This window comes from Schistocerca cancellata, chromosome 1 (assembly GCF_023864275.1).
Source record: "Schistocerca cancellata isolate TAMUIC-IGC-003103 chromosome 1, iqSchCanc2.1, whole genome shotgun sequence".
Taxonomy (NCBI): domain Eukaryota; kingdom Metazoa; phylum Arthropoda; class Insecta; order Orthoptera; family Acrididae; genus Schistocerca; species Schistocerca cancellata.
This window is the reverse complement of record NC_064626.1, coordinates 305561568-305577108: the sequence shown is the minus strand read 5'-3', so window position 1 is coordinate 305577108 and position 15541 is coordinate 305561568. Positions and strand designations below refer to the sequence as shown.

Genomic DNA, 15541 nt, shown 5'->3' with positions numbered 1-15541 from the left:
CGGAGTAGGTATTAAAATCCAAGGAGAAGAATAAAAACTTTGAGGTCCGCCGATGACATTGTAATTCTGTCAGAGACAGCAAAGGACTTGGAAGAGCAGTTGAACGGAATGGATAGTGTCTTGAAAGGAGGATATAAGATGAACATCAACAAAAGCAAAACGAGGATAATGGAATGTAGTCGAATTAAGTCGGGTGATGCTGAGGGAATTAGATTAGGAAATGAGACACTTCAAGTAGTAAAGGAGTTTTGCTATTTGGGGAGCAAAATAACTGATGATGGTCGAAGTAGAGAGGATATAAAATGTAGACTGGCAATGGCAAGGAAAGCGTTTCTGAAGAAGAGAAATTTGTCATCATCGAGTATAGATTTGTATGGAGTGTAACCATGTATGGAAGTGAAACATGGACAATAAATAGTTTGGACAAGAAGAGAGTAGAAGCTTTTGAAATGTGGTGCTACAGAAGAATGCTGAAGATTAGATGAGTAGATCACATAACTAATGAGGAAGTATTGAATAGGATTGGGGAGAAGAGAAGTTTGTGGCACAACTTGACCACAAGAAGGGATCGGTTGGTAGGACATGTTCTGAGGCATCAACGGATCACCAATTTAGTATTGGAGGGCAGTGCGGAGGGTAAAAATCGTAGGGGGAGACCGAGAGATGAATACACTAAGCAAATTCAGAAGGATGTAGGTTGCAGTAGGTACTGGGAGATGAAGAAGCTTGCACAAGATAGAGTAGCATGGAGAGCTGCATCAAACCAGTCTCAGGACTGAAGACCACCACAACAACAACAACATCCCAGACCAAGTTCCAACATAGGTATGAATGGGGTGCAGAGGACATGAAGTCCCTGGAAGGGAACCCTATTAGATATGACCTGAATCCAAACAGGGAGAAGGCACACAGACTGAAGGTGTTTCTGGCTGATTTACTACTATCAACAACAAATAGCATTATCAGTCATACAACTTCCTTGTAGGCTGGGGTGATGAAAACTGAACTGCCACCATATGCTACCCACATACTGGATGGCGGGGATAGCTCTGGAGAACCTAGGTGAGCTTACATTTGGAGGTTTACCAAAGTACATGTTGCCTCTTCATTCAACTGGAAACAGAAATCTTCTTTCCCCATTGCGAGGTTTATAAATTGCTTATTAGTGAAAGAATTGCCTGGCTATTGTCCTTTGATGCATCCAGGGAAATGGATTTGATCATCCGGACTGTCTATGACAGATTGATCAGACACACCCATCTTTTCCACAACAGGAGCAGTGTGCCTATTGATCAGACACTCAGCATGTGGGTGCGTTACGGAGCAGTCGGGGCAAGACAGAAGTTTCCACAGCATATGCTTACATGATACGATTGGCTGTTCAAGGCAACATTGATACATGGTATTATTAAATGTCAACATGAGGAACTGGTTTACAAGTATTCCAAGTTTTTTGGGTGCAATGTAGCATCTGGACCAATGCTATTGGCAGTCAGGCCATGAATTTCTCATTTGCTGCCAGTGCAATTTTGAAAAAGTGTGCAATTGTCAAAATATCTTCCCATGGTGTTGGTTCTGTATAAGGGCTGATGCACGTACTCCAGATCAGGAGCCAGTTGGACAACTACGCCTCTGAAGTGTGTGTGTGAGGGTTTACATGCTACATTAACACAAGCGACATAATCGTTGTAAATCAGTCACCCAGGAATGGTACAACTGATTGGGTTTTTTATGGTTCTGATGAAATTCAAGTCCTGATGCACCCACATGGAATCCTTACAGATAATAATTTGAAATTAACATACACATTCCTCAGATTTTGAAGGTGACAGAATTTGAGAGAGGAGCCAAGTTCTTAAAAAACTGCGGTGGAGGAGGCCAAGCAAGGAAGAGTGACCGTTGGAGACTATTATATCTGATATGAAAGGCAGTGAAGTACCGTTGCAGCTGCTGTATATATGTGTCCCAGTCATCTCATCATTAAATGGCAGAAACATAGATGGACCTCTCTGTGGGTCAGAAGTGATCACTGCCTGTTTTGGGTTGTAAGCTGTATATGCAGTTGATCCTTCAGAAGCCGAATTTCTAGATGAAGGAACCCATTTTGCTGCTAGTGTTATCATTGTTGTTGGTGAAACTGCTGTTGCAGTGCTGCTCCAGTGGTAGCTGTTGCTGTTCCAAAAGTTTCACTAACTTTTATTCCATGGTATTTTGCCAATCTCCTACCTTGTCACCAATTATTGTGACTGAGATTGGACTGAATGTTGGCAATGACTCAAAAGAAAAAGTGATGAGATTGAGCTCACACATCTGAGTCCGTCAAAATTTAGTGACAGAACGAACAGAAAAGACAATCAGTGAGAACACGAACATGTGGAGATGGCACTACAGCTAAAAAGTCCAATGAATAATCCAGAGGGATAAAACCTGAGATGTTATGAAAGGGGAGACAAAGAACCAACAGTCTGTTTGCACAGTGAGACAATAGTGAAGCTAATACACTACTGAATCCCAGGTCGTGCTGTAATGGCACTTATAGGGCAGCCACAAGCTCTAATTGGCCGCCAGAATAGTGTACAGTGCTGCAGCAGGCGAAGCTAACTCTAGTGGCTGGTGCTATGACTGGTAGCCAAAGTCCAGTTCCATGCTCTCTTGAGGGCTTTCAAAGTTACTAGGCTGCTATTCAGAATTTGTATAATGATTCGGTGTACTTTTCCTCCCCATTACTCTTGAATGAGTGAGGTGATGCATACTTAAGTCACTAGAATTGCATTCAAATATTTGTCACACATCAAGATTGAGGTTTTCCACAGTTTCCCTGGGCTGAGATGCCTGATACCAGGATGCTTCCTTTGAAAAGATCGCACCTTATTATTTGCTCGTCCTTGGTTTATCTGAGTTTTTGCTGCATCTCTAATTAATTTATCCATTGGATGCCAAACCATTGTCTTCCTTAATTGAATTCATTCTATTCAATTTTGGTGCTGTTCAGTTAGAGCATCAGTCAGTGGAAGTGAAGAGCAATAAGTAGGAGTAATAGTGAAGAGCGATAAGTAGAAGTCGCCAAGAACTTAACAACTACTGGGATTGTCAGGATCAGTAAATAATGCCCTTGAATATCTGAAACTAGCCTTTACAAATAGCTTCAGCTACATGAATATGTCACTCACTTCACCAAAAGAAATAACTTCCATAATAAAATCTTTGAAAACAAAGCATTCTAGTGGTTACGATGAAATATCAACAAAGTTAATTAAGGCATGTTCTTGTGAGTTTAGTACAATTCTAAGTTACTTGTGTAACCAGTCAATTATAACTGGGACATTTCCTGACTGGCTAAAATATGCAGATGTTAAGCCTCTATTCAAGAAAGGGTATAAAGAGATACCATCAAACTACAGACCGATTTCACTTTTGCCAGCATTCTCAAAAATTTTAGAAAAAGTAATGTACAGGCAGCTTCTCAACCATCTGATCACAAATAACATATTATCAAGAACACAGTTTGGATTTCTGAAGGGTTCTGATATCGAGAAGGCTATTTACACCTACAGTGAAAATGTACTTAATTCATTAAATAACAAATTACAAGCAGGAGGTATTTTCTGTGATTTGTCAAAGGCATTTGATTGTGTGAACCACAACATCCTTTTAAATAAATTAGAATTCTATGGTGTCATGGGCAGTGCTGCAAAATGGTTCAAGTCATACCTAGCTAACAGGAAACAAAGGGTGTCAGTACAAGGGACTAGTGAATTAAGTCATCAGTCATCATCAGAATGGGAAGAAATTACATGTGGTGTCCCACAAGGATCCACCTTAGGGCCATTGCTTTGTCTTGTGTACATTAATGATCTCTCATCAGTTACACTGCCAGAAGCAGAGTTCGTTTTGTTTGCAGATGACACAAGTATTGCAATAAATAGTATGTCGAGTGTAGTTCTAGAAAGATCTGCTAATGATATTTTCATGGATATTAATAAATGGTTTAAAGCCAACTCATTGAAAAGACTCACTACATGCAATTCAGAACCTGTAAGAGGTTTCCAACCAGTTATGCATAAAGTATGAAGAAGAGCAGATAGAAGAGATTGACAGTCTTAAATTCCTGGGATTACAACTTGATAATAAATTCAGTTGGGAGGAGCACACCACAGAACTGCAGAAACGCCTTAACAAATCTGTATTTGCAATTCGAGTGTTAGCAGACATAGGCAACATAAAAATGAAAAAGCTTGCATACTTTGCCTACTTTCATTCCATAATGTCATATGGTATAATATTTTGGGGTAACTCTTCAAGTCAAACAAAAGTTTTCAGAGTCCAAAAGCGTGTAATATGTATTATTTATGGAGTAAATTCATGGTCGTCATGTAGAAACCTCTTCAAAGAACTGGGTATACTAACCACTGCCTCTCAGTATATTTACTCCTTAATGAAATTTGTCCTAAATAATATGTCTCTTTTTCCAACAAACAGCTCAGTTCACACATACAATACCAGGAACAAAAATGATCTGCACAAAGACTTAAAAGCACTTACTTTAGTTCAAAAAGGGGTCCACTACTCAGGAACACTCATCTTCAATAATTTGCCAGCAAATATAAAAAATTTAGTTACAAATAAAAATCAATTTAAAAGGATCCTGAAAGACTTACTAGTGGCCAACTCCTTCTACTCCATTGACGAATTTTTTAATAGAAACAAATGATGTATTGTATATATTCATACTATTAGTATTGTTATTTCAGCTAAAAAAAATTTTTAAAAATAATAATAATAAAAAAAAGAAGTTGACATGTTCCACATCCACGAGGATCTCCTCAGCATGGATCTATGAAACGAAAAACTAATCTAATCTAATCTCTGTTCGTTCACAGAGAATTTACACAGTCCTCCATTGTGCAAGAAATAGAAATAGAAATAGAAATTTACATCTGTTGCTGAAGCATCCAAGATTTGTAACTTCACAAATGAATATGCTTCGAGCTCTATAATTTATTTTGCAGATGTTGTAAATTAGCTCTCAGTTCTGTGTGTTCTTTCTTTGTCTTGCATTAAATAATCATTGTCTCATATCAAGTGTAACATTTGGTAATTTTGTTTAAGGGAGCTCCTCTGAAACCAAAAAGTTTCCAACCATCAGCTCTGAAATCACTTCCAGTACCAGGAGTGCTATGTGGAGATTTTTACAAGTAAGTCTCATCTGACAGTTTATATCCTTCAATTGTTCACAGAGTTACCATTCTGCTGCTGTTCTTATATATACAATGTGCTACAAAGCTGTAACCTTAAAGCTATTTTGTATAGGATGAAAAGATAAGTTGAACACAGAAACTTCCATTGTGATAATGATCAAAGAAAAATATATTTGTTGAAAAGAAGTGAAGTATTTACACTCAGAAGTAAACATTGAGATTGAAGGTTTTACACCCAGCAAGTTCCTTCTTGTGGAGGTAGAGAGAAAATGGACGGAGTAAAACATTTAGGGAGCTGGCAAAAAATAATTAAAGACAAGGGTCCATTAAGCCAAGGTATGAAGTGTTAACAAATGGAAAAGTGGTAATGGACAGCTTGTCTATAAATTGGATTAACTTCTCCTTCTACTTACACATATGTACTTTGCAAATTATTGTAAGGTTTGTGAAGGATGATCTATAGTGCACAGCAAACTTCTTCGTGTTTTCTGGTTAATTTGTGGATGCTAAATGACGAGAAGTGTTGCTGGTACCCCACGTACTTCAATGGTGTAATTATTATGCAAAATGTTTAATGCTGGAAGTATGTTGCATGAGTTGCATTAGAAAATGAGCTTTTGTTATTTTGAGACTAAGAATCCCTGCAGTATATAGTGTCCTTATTGATGAAGATGAAAAAGAAGAAGAAGATAGCGATGATAAAGACAAACAATGAAAAAAGTCATTTTTGTTTCATAAAGAATTAGTTAAATAAGTTAAACAAATATTGTTTTAACAAATTAAATTATATGTACACTTATTGCTTCTCCAGGATGCCCGTGATTGGGAAATTAGTGGAAAATATTGAGGGTACATACATTGACATATACATTGTACAGCTATAAATAATTAGGCTAATCTGAACAAGCATGCATTTTTATACTAACTGCATGTTAGCTTATGACCAAGATTTTTCACTGAAGTACCTCGCGTCATGCATTTAAAATTATACTGAAAAGTCCTGGGCGGAGTACAACTAATGCAAATGGTAAAATAACTACTCAGTATCTAAGTGAGGCATTAATAGGGCACACACACACACACACACACACACACACAGAGAGAGAGAGAGAGAGAGAGAGAGAGAGAGAGAGAGAGAGAGAGTTACACTGTCCGAAAGGTCAGCTATGTTTTCAGTGTTTGTCTGCCTTTTGACCACTCAAGTGCTTCAATTATACAGTGCATTATTACATCACATTATTAGCAAGTTAAAGTTGACCCCCCCCCCCCCCCCAAAAAAAAAAAAATATCATCATTTTGGTACAAGTATGACAGTGTGCACGTAATTCAGTTGCTGGACTGTTATTACTGAAATGAAAAGACAGAAATATGCCAACTTTTCATAAGTGTTGGTTAAAGTTTGCAAAACTGAACTTCTGTGATATAAAGACTTCAATTCATCACTTTAAATAATAGATTGCTCTCATCACCTACTAAACAGAAATAATTGTTGGAGAACAGAGCATGCTTGCATAGTGCAGAGACTAATTAGCTAAATGTTGTTGTCTGCTTCAGACAACTGTTCAGATTAATGAATTGTGACTCTCTTTGTAATTGTAATGTGGATTTTAACTAACACTATTCATGGGGACTTTGATCTTTACAAATTGCTCCTGTTATTGAGAACTATCTGTTGTGGAAGATCACACAAAATTAGAGGATAGAAATTACTTCATAATTATTACCTCAGCTATTTCTATCCTTTTGTAGGCCTAAAATCTATTATATGAAGAACCATTACATTTGGCTGGCACCAGTGTTGCCTCTTGATTGTCATGATAATTTGCAGGAAGCAGTCAGATGGATTCTCCAGTACCGTGGCGGCGAGCACAGAGTCGAAAATGCTCTCTTAAGAGGGATATACTTTATCATTTGTTACTTTTCATACAGCACTCTGATGATAGCAGTCGAGGAGCCACACAAGGCTAGAAGGCAGCGAGAAGCATATACTGGCTCTATACAGTGCTGCAGCAGCATTACAGCAGCTGGTGGTGATGGTCCTCTTGCTGACAGAAATCAGGTGTCATCTTCATGACATCGCAGCTGGGCTGGCATTCAGTGAACACTGCACACCGCCCTGTGCAGCTGGTGGGAACATGCTGGAACTGTAAGTCAAACCCAGGAGCCTCGTAGACCGGCTACAGTGTGTGATGATGACATCCATGGGGTGACCTTGGCTCAGTAGATCCAGTTTGAAGCATGGAACCATCATGGCTAGCTGATGGCTCATAGATCAGCCACTTTGCCAAGTTGCTGATGCTGCTCATTGTGGCTGTAGTAGGTGAGCTGCACATTTGACTAGTGATCTAAGCAAAGGCTGTGCTGGTTGAATGCATGGTACCAAAGGAATCCTGCTACCGCCTGAGCAGGGAGCATTTATTCTCTCTTCACCTGGGTGTACACTCCTGGAAATGGAAAAAAGAACACATTGACACCGGTGTGTCAGACCCACCATACTTGCTCCGGACACTGCGAGAGGGCTGTACAAGCAATGATCACACGCACGGCACAGCGGACACACCAGGAACCGCGGTGTTGGCCGTCGAATGGCACTAGCTGCGCAGCATTTGTGCACCGCCGCCGTCAGTGTCAGCCAGTTTGCCGTGGCATACGGAGCTCCATCGCAGTCTTTAACACTGGTAGCATGCCGCGACAGCGTGGACGTGAACCGTATGTGCAGTTGACGGACTTAGAGCGAGGGCATATAGTGGGCATGCGGGTGGCCGGGTGGACGTACCGCCGAATTGCTCAACACGTGGGGCGTGAGGTCTTCACAGTACATCGATGTTGTCGCCAGTGGTCGGCGGAAGGTGCACGTGCCCGTCGACCTGGGACCGGACCGCAGCGACGCACGGATGCACGCCAAGACTGTAGGATCCTACGCAGTGCCGTAGGGGACCGCACCGCCACTTCCCAGCAAATTAGGGCACTGTTGCTCCTGGGGTATCGGCGAGGACCATTCACAACCGTCTCCATGAAGCTGGGCTACAGTCCCGCACACCGTTAGGCTGTCTTCCGCTCACGCCCCAACATCGTGCAGCCCGCTTCCAGTGGTGTCGCGAAAGGCGTGAATGGAGGGACGAATGGAGATGTGTCGTCTTCAGCGATGAGAGTCGCTTCTGCCTTGGTGCCAATGATGGTCGTATGCGTGTTTGGCACCGTGCAGGTGAGCGCCACAATCAGGACTGCATATGACCGAGGCACATAGGGCCAACACCCGGCGTCATGGTGTGGGGAGCAATCTCCTACACTGGCCGTACACCACTGGTGATCGTCGAGGGGACACTGAATAGTGCACGGTACATCCAAACCGTCATCGAACCCATCGTTCTACCATTCCTAGACCGGCAAGGGAACTTGCTGTTCCAACAGGACAACGCACGTCCGCATGTATCCCGTGCCACCCAACGTGCTCTAGAAGGTGTAAGTCAACTACCCTGGCCAGCAAGATCTCCGGATCTGTCCCCCATTGAGCATGTTTGGGACTGGATGAAGCGTCATCTCACGCGGTCTGTACGTCCAGCACGAACGCTGGTCCAACTGAGGCGCCAGGTGGAAATGGCATGGCAAGCTGTTCCACAGGACTACATTCAGCATCTCTACGATCGTCTCCATGGGAGAATAGCAGCCTGCATTGCTGCGAAAGGTGGATATACACTGTACTAGTGCCGACATTGTGCATGCTCTGTTGCCTGTGTCTATGTGCCTGTGGTTCTGTCAGTGTGATCATGTGATGTATCTGACCCCAGGAATGTGTCAATAAAGTTTCCCCTTCCTGGGACAATGAATTCACGGTGTTCTTATTTCAATTTCCAGGAGTGTATTATGACAGTGTTGTGATCCAGTTGCATAGCTGTCTGTGGAAGTGAAACGTTGTGTTGCACCATGTAGCAGTCTAGCCCAACACTGGTAGTAGAAAGCCACATTGCGGTTGCAGTGCCCAATTACAGAATTATATTGGTGTCTGGCTGGCATACCTCTTGGCTGGTTGAATTCAGGACTCCAAATTGCAGGCTGTATTGAACCTGTCAACTACTAAAACAACATGGTACTACTGTCTCGCCAGTTTTCCCTCTGCCCGTGCAATTCACTCTCCCTCACACCAGTCTTCACGTGTTGTACATTTTCTTCTTCTTCTTCTCATGCACCATAACATGGTGTATGGTGACTGGTACACGCAGAATGTTCCGGCACTTCAGTTAAACCTAATGGTCAGTCCACCAGATTATGAGGTAATGGATTGGGCTGTCAACTGGGTGGACAGCTTTCTGACAGTGGTGGACAAAGGGCACATAAGCGACGATCAAGATTGAGAAAATTTCCGAAGATGAAATTCACATGGCCCTGGCTTAGTGCTAGCTGCTGCAATATTAAAGCATATTCTGGAACTAAGCCTACTGCTCCGTGCTGATGTGGCGATCCTGTGCTGCTAACAGCTTGTTGAGGAACTAAGTATAGGGGAGTCAAAGGTAGCATCCAGATAGGTTAAGTTCTTCGATGGCAAGCTATTAAAAGAAATGCTGGTTAGAAATAGCAGAGGATACAATAGTTCAGAGCCTTAATCCCTGTTGTTGCTGGAAGCCAAAAAGTCAGTCCTCCAATGTCACACTGAGTCCCATTTAACAATATCTCACTTTTCTGTTATTCTAGTTTTTTGTTTCTCATGAGCTTTCCTGTTCATAGCACTTGGTGATTGCTATGACTGAGTCATACACTGAGTAATCCAGGGAAACCTACTTTCTGAAAACTTGCATGGGTTGCAAGGATGTTCCATGGGTACCCACCTGTGTTTCTTTTTCCGAGGAGTCATTCTGTTTCACATCTTCTGTGACAGTATGGACCATCGAAGAGAGCTGTACTTTAACCTCCCTCTGGCACCCATGCAATTCTTCTGCAGCCATCTATGTGTCAGTCTTCCCAACAGAATCTCCTTTGTTGAGGGACATAAAAATTTTCCTAAAGTCTCCCATTTTACTGGATATGGATATATCACATAGCATTTATGCCTGCCATTAGTGCCTGCAACTGGTAACAGTACTATTATGTGGAATGTGGTGTGGTCAGTGCTTACCTCTACTGCTGTGAAATTGCAGTAGAGCTACAGCATGTTTTCCTATGGATACGCAGTTAGTTCCAGCATGTTTGTACCTCTGCCTGTGACTGGTTTAGCCCTACAAGAAACTGTCACAGTGATATTAGAGTTGAAATTAGCTGCTCTCATACTGTGTGGTGTAAGGCTGCCTGTAAATATGCTACTTCTTTTCAAATGCCTCCCATACTGTCAGTGAGGATGCACTAAAGTCTTGCCAGGGCCAAATGTGTGTTTAACAGGTGTAGTTATGTTTGTACAATACCCAAACTGTGATTCACCACATTGGATGTCCTCTTAACTTAGTGAGTCAGCTCCACAGTTAAGCCTTGTGGTAACCTAGAGTTATTTTACACTTCCTATTCCAGATTAGCCTGCTGGATTGTATTCCATTCAGCCAGAATCCTATTGCCCTTTGCTTCTGCTTCCAAATGCCCTAACATATTGTTCATGTGCCTAATATCCGCAGCATCAGCTGTTCCAAAGAGAGTTTTCAACAATCTTCATCCATCATGTATCCGAATCCATTTACACCTTCTCACAATGTGCAGCACTAAATCCATAGTCTGCTGTAATTGTCCATATGGGTAGTAAGTGGCCTATAATATTCCTCCCACACTTTGTGCAACACCCTCTTCTCCCTAACTGCCTGATAGATCTCCACAAAAGCTTTGTACAAGCTCCAAACCTCATTTTTTAATGCCCAGGTGTTGTATGCCAGTTTCAGAGTCCACTAGTGATTGCACCTGCAGAGAACTCATCACTTCATGATTGCGCAGAAGTGCAGCAGCACCGATAGCATGATACTCCTTACAGCTATATCCATTGGTAGTGTTACTTAAAGCTGGGGAACTCTAATGACCCTTCTCTCTTCCCTGAGGCAGCCTATCTCCTGACCTTTGTGCATACAGCAAGGTACTTGCAGACTGCGTGGGTGTGGTCTGCTCACTTTGTTGTCCCACTTTTTTTTTTATCTCCTCCACATGTTGGAGACCAGTGCCAATAATAGTGATTAAGTCTCTACCGTGTTCTGAAAAGGGTAAAATATGGATGACTGTTCTCGAGTAGGCAGCTGTAACATCACATTTACCAGTGAGGTCATCTTGACAACTTGGCGTGGATCTCCTTTAGGGTGAAAGTGCTCCTCATCACCACCCATTGCCCAACATACTATGTAGACAACTTGGCAATCCTTTTGTCCCCTTCTCTTCTGCTGCTCTATAGCCCTAGTATTTGCTTAATCCTGCACTGATGTAGTCTGGGTTTCTCTATCTCAAATAGTGATGACATCTTCCATCCTTACACTGCCTTGTGAGGTGATAGACCAGTACTTCTGTTAATTTTTGAATTGTATGCTGTTGCTATATAAGGTAATTGTGTATTCCAGTCATTATGATGACTGCTGACAGTAACTAAACACCTTCCCTATCATTCTGTGAACCTTTTCAGTTCTACCATTTGCTTGCAGGTGTAATACACTTGTTCTTAATTTATGAATTCACACCAAACAACGAAGTTGCTTTATGAGTCCTGACATAAAGTTAGTACCTCCATTATCAGCATCTCTGAGTACTGAACTCTTATTGATCGTGGCTTGCGGCTTGTTGATTTGGAGTAGCTGTCATTTCTATGAGGAGTGATAAATGATATGTTATTGTTCATCTCTGAGTACTGAACTTTTATTGACCGTGGCTTGCGGCTTGTTTGATTTGGAGTAGCTGTCATTTCTATGAAGAGCGATAAATGATATGTTATTGTTAACACTTAACTTTTCAATGCAGTGTGTGCCCAAAAGGACCTAAGATGTCTGAACCAATCATTTCAAACAGTTTGCTGACCTCTGATAATCTTTGCAGCGGAATGTGCTAATGACATAATTCAGTTTTTTGTGAACATGTTAACACAGTTTGCTACATACTATTCTGTGTCCCTTTTATGTGTTCTTCACAAATATTGTTTGACTACACGTCATATGTTTTTCTATAACTCCATGCCTTGCTAACACATGATCAAGTGCCTTTTGTAACACTTTATTTCCCAATATACCAAAATATGAGATCAGAGTTTTGTCTGTTTACATAGCACCCCATCGTGCATGGTGTGCTTGCATTGTGAATAGCTTACAATCTGCATGAGCTGCTTGCACCATCTGGCACTCTGCAGAGGTAGAACCCATTTGCCATATTGCACAATCTTTCCATCTCGGCCCTTTGGCATTTCCATATGAATACCTCAAACTTGAATTAATTGAGTTTTAGTATCCAGCGCATTAACTAGCTCAATGAATCTTTTAAACCAAATAGCCATTTCGTAGCATGATCTATTATCACCTTGAATTATTGCCCATACAAACAACACCTAAAATATGCTATGGTGTATATTTAACTTAGCTTCTCTTTTTCTGATGTTGAGTAGTTCTTTTCCTCTTTTATCAACTCTTGTGAGGCAGAAGCGACCGTATGTTCTCCCCTGACCACTTCTTGACTACTGCATCTACATTTACACCTTGAAAACCATTGTGAAGTGCATGGCAAAGGGAACATACCATTGTACAAGTTATTAGAGTTTCTTTTCATTACATTCACATATAGAGCGTGAGAATAATGATCGTTTAAATGCCTCTGTGTGTGCTATAATTATTCTAATCTTGTCACCACGATCTCCAAGTGAGCGATGAGCAGGGGCTTGTAGTATATTCCTAGAATAATAATTTAATGCAGATTCTTCAAACTTTGTCGGGATAGACTATGGCTGTCTTCAAGAATCTCACAGTTCAGTTTCTCTAGCATCTCTGTGACACTCTCCCACAGGTCAAACAGACCTGTGACCATTAGAGCTGCTCTTCCTTGTATACATTCTATTTCTCTTGTTGTCCGCAGCTTGTGGTCTAGTGGATAGCGTTGCTGCCACTGGATCACTGGGTCCCGGGTTCAATTCCCGGATGGGTTGGGGATTTTCTCTGCCCGGTGACTGGGTGTTTATGTTTTCCTCATCATTTCATCATCGTTGTCATCATTCGTGACAGTTGCTCAATCAGAATGTGTAAAAATTGGACTCTGAAAAAATTGGGACTTTGTACGGGCGCTGATGACTGCGCAGTTGAGCATCCCACAAACCAAACATTGTCATATTTCTCCCGTTAGTCCTATTTGGTACTGGTCCCACACACTTTAAAGTTCCCAATTTTTGCCCCATTTAATATACAGCTGAGTGCATGATTGCTCACATTACAGGATGACACAAATGCCTTCGCATAATTTGGGAAAACTAGTATTCAGCCAGTAGTTAACTATTCTTTCAGCTGACAGAACATATGTTCGCATTCTGCTTACCAGTAAACTTCACTTGTTCCTTTAATAGATGAGTAAGCGGCTGTAATATTTCTGCAAATTTTGGTACAAACTTTTGAAAATAATTTGCCAGGTTGAAGAAAGACTGCAACTGTATTACTGTACATAGTGCTGGAAAATCCTTTATTGCTTTTATTAACTTGGGGTACTCTGGACTCCCTCAAAATGTGTCCTAAATGCTGTACTGCTACTAGTGTGAAGTGACTCTTTTCTAAACTGAGTGTTGGGTGCACAGTGTGCAGCTCCTTAAACACACCTTTATATACACCATACATTGTGTAGGTTTAAGTCCTCGCAGTACCTCTTATTGTGGTACTCAAAAGTGGCTGATGCGTTTTTCAATCCAAATTGCAAATGAAGATACTGATGATGTCCTAACAGGACTGCAAATTCCATCTATGGGAAATCCTCTTGGAAAAATATCTGCATTTCCCTAGATTGTCGAAAGTTACTGTTGTATTCAGGATTGGATAAGCATCTGTAACTGTTTGGCTATTAAAGAAGGAAAGTTGCTACTCACCGTATAGCAGAGATGCTGAGTCGCTATAGGCACAATAAAAAGATACACACAATCATAGCTTTCGGCCATTAAGGCCTTTGTCAGCAGTAGACACACACACACATACACACACACTCACGCAAACGTAACTTGCACACACGTCTGCAGTCTCAGAGAGCTGAAACTACACTGCCTGTGTGTGTATGTGTGTCTACTGCTGACGAAGGCCTTAATGGCCAAAAACTATGCTTGTGTGTATCTTTTTATTGTGCCTATTGCGACTCAGCATCTCTGCTGTATGGTGAGTAGCAACTTTCCTTCCCTGGTATTGTTACATTCCATCCTGGATTTCCCATTGTTTGATTTGTATGGTTATTAAGGTAATGATAGTCACAAAAAAGCATTTTGCCCCATCTGCTCTTTTCTTCGAGACGAGTAGTGCTGGTGATGTGCAGGAACTGGTACTTCTCTCAGTAATATTGTCTCTTAGTTTTTATTTAATGATTTCTTGATGCCTTCAGCGGCCATTTTCTTTATTTCCTGTATGATTGTACAGTTTCAGCCTTAGGCCATTTTCAAGTATTTTACGGATGATTTTTTGGTAACAGATTATCTCGTATACATCCTGTGACATCATATCATGCTCATAAATTAGTTCACGCTATTTTAGGAGCACGTTAGTTTCGAGTAGTTGTTGGTTAATAAATTCTGCCATCACTTGTTGTAGGTTATGCATTATACGGTACGATTTACAATGCACAGGGAGTTCATTCTCATTTTGGATTCTATCCTGTGTCTCTGGGTCCATTGGCAAAGACTCTTTCTCAACTGCTAAGTGTACTGCCTTCTCCCATAATGTAGCTAAATTGGTGGCTTGCTTAAGCTTTGCTAAGCTTAGGGTTTGAATTTTCTCTGACCAAATTGTCTTCCTGCAAGATCTCCAAATTGGAAATCACCAACCCCTCAAAGAAATGCATGTCTGTGGTCCTAAAATTATCTATCCCGAAGGGTACTACCTGGTTACCATCTAACTTGTGTAAACATACAACATTTCCTGTATACAAAACGCCTCACTTTATCAAATTCCTGATTTTCCTTTAGCAGCTCCACTACATACAATATGTTTACTGACAAATTAATTCCTACACTCACCCACAGTAGTTTCCCCATACTTTGCAGTACATTATTGCACAAATTGAGCCTTAGTGGCTGTGCATACAGTTTAAATGGTTCACCTTATTCCAAGAATGGATCTTGTGACAGTGTGGCACTGTCAGCAGTTTCTCCTGGATGGAATGATGTCCCATTGAGTTCTGTTATGCACCGATCAAGGTCAATTCTAACATGATGTTCAAGCAATAAATCT

At 41.3% G+C, this 15541-nt stretch overlaps 1 protein-coding gene across 1 annotated transcript in view; it reads left to right on the top strand.

Moving 5' to 3' along the window:
- The window catches only part of LOC126172625 (Hermansky-Pudlak syndrome 1 protein homolog), a 161061-nt gene that overhangs the window by 128928 nt on the left and 16592 nt on the right, over positions 1-15541 (top strand). The window contains exon 9 of the mRNA XM_049920897.1: positions 5110-5195. Coding sequence (XP_049776854.1) covers positions 5110-5195 — 86 coding nt within the window. The remainder of the gene's footprint in view (positions 1-5109; positions 5196-15541) is intronic.